General features: G+C 35.3%; 2 protein-coding genes across 2 annotated transcripts; both read right to left on the bottom strand.

Moving 5' to 3' along the window:
- Window positions 1-6,654: 6,654 nt before the first annotated feature.
- Window positions 6,655-7,614, bottom strand: LOC111394010. The gene is made up of 4 exons (XM_023019801.1): window positions 7,505-7,614; window positions 7,249-7,363; window positions 7,022-7,123; window positions 6,655-6,942 (listed from the first exon to the last, which is right to left on the bottom strand). Exons 1-4 carry the CDS (start codon window positions 7,612-7,614, stop codon window positions 6,655-6,657), a joined length of 615 nt encoding a protein of 204 aa, XP_022875569.1.
- Window positions 7,615-7,730: 116 nt separating this feature from the next.
- Window positions 7,731-8,841, bottom strand: LOC111394009. The gene is made up of 2 exons (XM_023019800.1): window positions 8,758-8,841; window positions 7,731-8,063 (listed from the first exon to the last, which is right to left on the bottom strand). The coding sequence occupies exons 1-2, from the start codon at window positions 8,839-8,841 to the stop codon at window positions 7,731-7,733; spliced, it is 417 nt and encodes a 138-aa protein (XP_022875568.1).

Here is an 8,841-nt window from a genome sequence, read left to right as displayed (position 1 = left end):
AATCATCCATACTATTATTTATATATATTTATTCGTATAGTAGATGTATGTTTATATATATATACATATATATATATATATATATATATATATATATATATAAGTTTTAGTAATATGTTTGACACTATGAAATATTTGATATTTCTGAATGATGGGTTTGACTTAACTAAAATTTATCTTTTGTTGAGTACACTCAATGAGATAAGTTTTAGAGATATGTTAAGCTAACACATAAGATGTGTGAAGACAAAAGAGTCGTCAGCTTAATGATCTGGGAGTTGTATGGAGATACAATTGATAATAATATCTACCCAAATGTTTTATTAAGATTTGTTGATTACACTCAAGATCTTGATACAATGAATGGGATCCCAGCCACTAGGAATCAAATGTGGATTCAAATAATTTATGTATGAAGGTTATGAATTTATTTTAAACAGTGGGAGCACGTTTAATTAAAGTCCATATTGAATTTGTGCATATGCATTATAATACATATTAATTCTATATTTTTCGTCATTTACAGTTTTTGAATCATGAGTAATCATATGAATTTGAGAGGCATACTGAATGCCAACAAACTGCCCGGACCAAATTTTCTCGATTGGCACCGTCATTTGAGAATCGTTCTCAAGCATGAGAAAATTGGGTATGTCTTTGAGTAGCTATTTCCAATGGTGCCTACTGAAAATTCCACTCAGGAAGAGGTGGCTGCTTACAACAAACACAATGATAACGATTAACACGGCAACATTTGTGATGCTAACAGCTATGTCACCTGAGTTGCAGAAGCAACATGAGGGTATGGATGCTTACACTATGATTTTTCATCTCAAGGAGTTGTATGATGAACAATCTCGTGTGGAGAGGTATGAGGCCTCTAAACAACTATATCGGTGCAAAATGGCGGAGGGATCTTCAGTCAGTACTCATGTGCTGAAGATGATTGGTTTCATTGAAAAACTGGCTTCATTGGGTTTTATCATGGATCATGAACTAAGTATTGACTTGGTTCTGCAATCTCTGCCAAATAGTTATTCACAGTTCACTATGAACTTCAATATGAATAAGATCGAATCCACACTCCCTGAGTTGCTTAATATGCTTAAAACTATGGAGCCCAATGTCAAGGCTAGCACTGGGCATATCTTAACTATTCATTCCTCCAAGGGCACTAAGAGGAAAATCAAAGGAAGTTTTAAGAAAACGTCCAAAAAGGCTAAGGACAGTAACAAAGCAGTCAAAGCAGACAAGGACAATACCAAATCTGATGACCCATGCTATCACTGTGGAGTGAAAGGTCATTGAAAAAGGAACTGCAAGTCTTACCTCACCAGCTTGAAGGGAAAGAAGTCTTCTGAAACTTCTACTTCAGGTATTTTTGTTATCGAGGTTAATATGTCTACTTCATTAGCTTCTTGGGTATTAGATATTGGATGTGAATCTTATATTTGTATAAATATGCAGGGACTAAAGAGATGTAGACCACTGCAGAAAAGAGAAGTTGACCTGAGCGTGGAAAATGGAGTAAGAGTTGCTGCATTAGTTGTAGGGATATACTTCTTACCACTGCCTTCGGGATTAGTATTAGAATTAAAAAATTGCTATTTTGTTGCCACCATTACTAAAAACATTATTTCTATTTCGTGTTTGGACATGAATGGTTTTTCAATTAATGTTAAGAACAATCGTTGTTCATTTTATAAAGATGAGATCTTTTATGGTTGTGGTGTGTTGCAAAATGGAATTTATATTCTTGATACTGAGTCGTCTAATATGAATATAGAAAATAAAAGGCATAAAAGTGATAATCTAAATTATACATACCTCTGGCATTGCAGACTGGGTCATATTAACGACAAACGCATTTTCAAGTTACATAAAGATGGATACTTGGGGTCAACTGATTTTGAATCATTTGACAAATACGAGTCGTGCCTGTTAGGCAAAATGATCAAGTTCCCTTTTACTGGAAAAGGAGAAAGAACCACAGAACTGCTGGGACTAATACGTACTAATGTATGTGGACCCATGTCAATAACTGCCAGAGGTGGTTTCTCTTACTTCATCACATTCATTGATGATCATTCTAGATATGGTTATGTGTATCTGATGAAATTCAAGCATGAAGCACTTGAAAAATTCAAGGAATTCAAACTTGAAGTAAAGAAACAGACTGGTAAAAATATTCTCACGCTGAGATCAGATCGAGGTGGAGAACATTTAAAGGGAGAATTTTTAGATTATCTAAAAGAGAATGAGATTCCCTTGCAGTAGACTCCGCCATATACACCGCAACATAATGGTGTATTTGAATGGAGGAATCGTACTTTGTTAGACATGGTGCGATCAATAATGAGTCATGCAAACATCCCAAAATCATTTTGGGGTCATGCACTAATTGCTGCGTGTTACACACTTAATGTGTCCCATCTAAATCGGTCGACAAAACTCTATACGAGTTATGGAGAGGAAAAATACCAAACTTATCTCACATGAAAGTTTGGGGCTGTGACGCTTATGTAAAGCGAAATGAATCAGATAAGCTTGAGGCTAAGTCTGATAAATGCGTATTTGTGGGATATCCAAAAGAGACAATTGGATATCAGTTCTATAATTTCGTTGAGAAGAAGGTGTTCATCTTAAGACATGTCATATTTCTAGAGAAAGAGTTTATTCTAGGAGAGGGTAGTGGGAGCAAACTCAAACTAGAAGAAGTTCAAGAATTCACAGATACTGTTGACCAATTAGATGACCCTAACACACTCTTGATCAAGATATAGAGAACCTTGAGGACACTCCAGCTCAGCATAAATCAAGTAGGATCATTCGACCTCCCAGAAGGTACGAATTCATGATTACTAATCAAGTATTATTAGTCGAGGATGATGAACCTATAAATTACGCAGAAGCAAAGTCAAGTGTTGACTCGAAGAGATGGCAAGAAGCCATGGAATTCGAAATGAACTCAATGTATGAGAACAAGGTTTGGACCTTGTTCGACCTTCCAGGTGGGATAAAACCGATAGGTTGTAAATGGGTTTATAAGAAAAAGGTCGACGTGGATGGAAACGTCCATACATACAAAGCAAGGCTAGTAGTGAAGGGTTACACACAAAGACAAGGCGTTGACTTTGATGAAACTTTTTCACTTGTAGCCATGCTGAAGTCGATTCGAATTTTGCTTGCAATAGCTGCATACCATAATTATGAGATATGACAAATGGATGTCACAACTGCTTTCATTAATGGAAATTTACAAGAGGAGGTGTATATGATACAACCTGAAGGTTTTGAATCCAAAGGAGCCAATAAAGTATGTAAGCTAAATCGATCCATTTATGGATTAAAGCAAGCCTTTAGGAGCTGGAATCTTCGTTTTGATGAGACAATCAAAAAGTTTGATTTTATCAAAAATGAAGATGAACCGTGTGTTTATAAAAAGACAAGTGGGAGCGCGATCGTATTCCTAATATTATATGTCGATGACATATTATTAATGGGAAATGACATCCCAATGCTTCAATCGGTAAAATTATGGTTGTTAAAGAATTTTTCCATGAAAAATATGGGAGAGGTAGCGTATATCTTGGGAATCAAGATCTATAGAGATAGATCTAAAAGATTACTAAGTTTATCCCAATCTTCGTACATAGATAAAATCTTGAGAAGATTTAATATGAAAGAGTCTAAAAGAGGTTTATGTCCCATGGGATTTACCTCTCAAAAGATATGTGTCCTAAAACACATGATGAAAGTAGTCGCATGGATAAGATTCCTTATGCTTCGATGATAGGATCTATCATGTATGCGATGCTATGTATGAAACCAGATGTTTCATATGCTCTAAGTGTTACGAGCAGGTTTCAAGCAAACCCTGATGAGAAATACTAGATAGCCGAGTACATTGCTGATTCTGAAGCAGCGAAGGAAGCTGTCTGGATCAAGAAGTTCATTAATGAACTTGGAGTCATTCCTAGCAGTGTTGATCCCATACCTTTATATTGTGATAACAATAGAGCCATTGCACAAGCAAAGGAATCGAGGTCTCATCAATGATCCAAACATGTACTAAGGCGATATCATCTCATTAGAGAGATTATACAAAGAAATGACGTAACGATAGAGCGAGTTCCCACAAATGACAATATTGTTGATCCACTGACAAAGCCGTTGTCACAACAGAAACATGATCGTCATGTGGACGCTTATGTTATTAGATACATGAGTGATTGGATCTAGTGCAAGTGGAAGTTTGTAAGTGTTATGCCCTAGATCCAATTGATTTAGGTTATAAACACTTTTAATATGTTAAATGAATTTAATTTTGGTAAGATTTATTATTTATTTAAATTAATTTTGTGATAAATAATATTAAATAATAGAGTCCGAAGATCCAAGTTTAAGTGATTTGTTAATCACAATGAGCTGTGATTGTGAGATACAAAATACGTATAATTGGATCTTGAACAAACCATGTTCGTAAGTAATAAAGAGATTCAGATATCGTTAATACAGATAGACCATCACGTGTGGCATTTCTTACTTGTGAAGTAAGTAGTTGATCTCACGAGTTAAAGTGTGGTGACACTTAAATGAATAGGTGGATGTTTTGTTATAGAACAAAACATTGGAGACCCTCTAAGAGATTCCACATGGATAACTATGTGAGTGTCAGTGGTTAATCTCCAATATTCGGTAGTGGAATTGGTCCTATGACTTGAGGTCATCATAGTGCCTTGTATGAGGACAGTCATGTTTTGACGGTGTTGGATGTTGCTTTGCCAAGGCCTGCTAATACGACATTGTTCGAGTATGTTAAGAACCATATGAAGGTTGTGAATGATCAATAGAGGATTCGTCACTCTTAGATAGTAAGAGATTGTGATCTGCATTTCATTCAATTAAGTCAATAACAAAATCCTTGGCCAATGTATACTATAAGTCGAAAATGAGTTTTCGACTCATATTGACTTAATAGTAGAATAAAAGATATGATTGATAATCGAGATTGACACACTTCCATATCTCGAAGTTGATTGGATCATATTAACGAAGAGATTATAATTTCATGGTAAACGAACAGTTTTGGTTTTGTCATACCACGTGACATTTTTCGTCACATGTATTGCCCTGATACATTGCTAGATATCAATCTGAGACGACGAGTGTGAATTTGTGATAAATTAAGAGGGTGTTTAATTTATCAGTTTTGATTAGATCAAAATAATATTTCACGTCGTTAGGCATCGTGGTTGGGAACATGATGGGTCGCACACAAAAGAGAATTGGAAGATTGCAAATTGTCAATTAATTAATTTTATCCAACGATTGGATAAATTAATTAATTGGATTGGTTATTTATATCCCCGAATTAATTAATTCATGGACCGGGTTTAATTAAATGGATTAATTAAATATTGGACCGGACCGGACCGAGCCCGTTTGGGTTTATATAAATACATGGCTAGAGTTTGAGATCCATATTATTTTCATTATTCTTGTTGGCACAAGAGGAAAAAAACCCTAGCAGTTGCAGTCTATTCTTTGTATGGATTTCATTGGAGGCTGGACAATTGGACAGCCGTGGGAGGCAGATTCAAGTTGTTGGAAAAGGATAACGCAAAGGAGTTTGCAAAATCAAGAAAAACGTATATTTCTTATCATAGTTCTTATCTAAATATAGAGCTGAATCCTGGTGAGAATTGAACTGTTTATTTCTGCTGTGTATGTTTAAGTAAATTTTCAACATAGAGTTGGTGCAATTTGAACTTTGATTGTCTAATCATCCATTGATGTGATATTTATCACCCGCATTTCCACTCTTTATTGTGGAAAACATAATTTTCATCAATTTTTATTTAATTTTTCAATTAAAAATTATAAAATGACAAATATACCTTTCTATTTAATTAAAGCAAAATGAAGAGAAAAGAAAAATAAAGAACACACTCCCAATTTTTTTCAAAATATTACAAATAAGTCCCGAATAATTAAATTAGAATACCAAAGAAGAAAAAAAAAAGCATCTTCTTCTTCCCCCCTCTCCCATCCCCACATCCACTGCCGGGAAAGCTACCCGCCACCAAACCCACAGCTACCACCACCTTTACCACCATTTTCGTCCCCAAAATCCCTCACATTTTATGTCAACAAACAAGAAAAACACACACATGGGTCCTCTTTAGAAATGAAACAGGAAATCCCAGTTTTCACAGTGTTTCTTTTTGCCAATGAACAAAAAAGCAAATCAAATTTGACGCAGCGAGAAAAACGAATTCAAGCAAAAACTTTGAGATTACGAAATTTGGAATCCACCAAATTAAAGGGGAAATAAACTTCACAAATTTTATTAATGAATGATTAAAAAAAAAAAAAGAACTAAGCCCTTATTTATAAGGATTTACATGAAATTGTAGTTTAAAATGACTAAAAGTAATGAAAACAAAGTTTAAACAAAAAAAAAAAAAAAAAAAAACCTAATAGACCAAAATAGCGCCAAAACTTTAAAAATCAGTTTTCGAGTCCTAAATGAACTCGAACGGCCGAAATTTATTGTACATCACAGCGTAGTGGTGAGTATTGTTCCTCTCATCGTTCTCTTTCCAGAATGGTCTTATGGGTTTAATCCAAAATTAGGATGTTCTATTTCTACTAGTACTTTTTCCCAATATGTCTTATATCAGTCCCTTCCACTTTCGAAGAACTCAACCCCGAGTTATAATCTGGATACAAAGGCTTATCATCATTATGGAACTCATATAAATATGCCACATTGAACGTTCGAGAAATACCCATAGAAGCCGGCAAATCAATAATGTAGGTATTGCTGTTAATCCATTTAAGCAATTTGAAAGGCCCATATTTTTTTTGTTTCAGCTTATTATAAGAACCAACGAGAAATCTCTCCATTCTCAAAAACACCATCACCAAATCCATTTCCTAAAATTGTTTATTCTGTCGATGTGAATCTGCTGCTGCCTTAGACTTTTGCATTAGTTTTCTCTAACTTCTGTTTTACCTCATCATGAACTGCTAACACCTCTTCTGCCAGATGTTCAGCAGCAACACTTTTATTATCGCCTTTAGGCAATTTCACCAAATCCACCACATAGTAAGGCACCTATGTATACACAATAGCAAACGGGGATCTGCCTATAGCAATATGAACTGCGTTGTTGTACTCGAATCCACTCGGGGTAGTACAAGATCCCACTATTTAGGTTTATCTCCACAAAAACTTCAAACCATATTTCCAAAGGTACGATTAGTAACCTCGATTTGTCCATCAGTTTGGGGATGGGCAGTGTTGCTTCGATTCAAATTGGTTTCAAAGAACTTCCACAAAGTAATCCAAAAGCATCTAAAAAATTTAGTATCCTAGTATGATGTGATAGACTTGGGAACTCAATGCAATCTAGCAATCTCCCTAAAAAACAGTTTGGCAATATTTGATGCATCTGAAGTTTTCTGACAAGCTATGAAGTGCGCTATTTTGGAGAACCTGTCAACCATCACAAAAATAGAATCTATGCCCTGTTGAGTACGAGGTAATCCCAAAACAAAATCCAGAGCTAGATCTTGCCATATGCCTTGAGGGACAGAAAGTGGCATGTACAATCTAGTATTCTGCACTTGACCCTTTGACTCTTGACAATTATAATATTTTCTAACTTTAATTCCAACATCCTACTTCAACTGTGGCCAATAATACCTAGCCTTCAAACTAGTTATTGTCTTGTCACGCTCCAGTGCCCACTTAAACCTCCACCATGCAGATCTCGAATCAAATTTTCATGTAGAGATGAAATAGGAATATAAATTTGGTTGCCTTTGAACAAATATCTATCACTAATATAAAAGTCCACCATTGATTCTCGATTTACACACTTGATCCAAATTTCCTTAAAGTCAGGATCATCCGTATACAGCTCGAACCCAACAATTTCCTGTAATAATGTGATCAATAAGGAAGCTCTCCGACTCAGTGTATCTGCAACTCTGTTTGTACTTCTAGATTTATGTTTAATCACAAAAGGAAATTTCAGGAGGAAAGTCACCCACTGAACATGCATCATGTTGATATGTTTCTGACTATGGATGAATTTCAAGGCTTGGTGTTCAGTGAACAACATAAATTCATTCTGTGTCAAATAGTGTTCCCATTGCTTCAAAGGTCTCACAACTGTAGAGAATTCTTACTCGTAGGTACTCCACTTCTGCCTGGCATCACTTAACTATTTTGAAAAGAAAGCTAGGGGTTTCTTCTCTTTAGAAAGGACAGCCCCAATACTAATACCACTAGCATCACACTCCACTTTAAAGATCTTCTCAAAGCTTGGCAAAGGTATGCACAACTTTTCTTTGATGAAGGCGACGCTTTTATCTTGTTCTCCTCCCCAACTGAACCTTCATTTCTTCAAACATTCTGTGAGAGGTGCGACAATAGTGCTAAAATACTTGATGAATCATCCGTAGAAAGTTGCTAAACCATGAAAACTAATCACTTCAAAAAATAGACTTTGGTGTTGCCAATCTCGAATCGATTTTGTCTTCTTTTTATCTATATGCAGACCATCTTCACATATGATAAAGCCTAAAAATAATAGCCTATGTGTACAAAAAATGCACTTGTTCAAGTTGATGTACAATTAATTTTCCTTTAGAAGCTCTAGAACTTGCCTCAAGTGAACTTGATGATCCTCCTTAGACTTATTGCAAATAAGGATATTATCGAAATAAACCACAACGAAAGACCCAATAAAAGGATGGAGAATTTGGTTCATCATTCTCATGAAAGTACTTGGTGTATTTGAAAGTTTGAATGACATCACCAACCAT

The sequence above is a fragment of the Olea europaea genome, chromosome 4 (assembly GCF_002742605.1).
Source record: "Olea europaea var. sylvestris chromosome 4, O_europaea_v1, whole genome shotgun sequence".
In the NCBI taxonomy this organism is placed as follows: Eukaryota; Viridiplantae; Streptophyta; class Magnoliopsida; order Lamiales; family Oleaceae; genus Olea; species Olea europaea.
The sequence above is the reverse complement of the archived record's forward strand: the minus strand, read 5'-3'. Positions and strand labels throughout refer to the sequence as shown.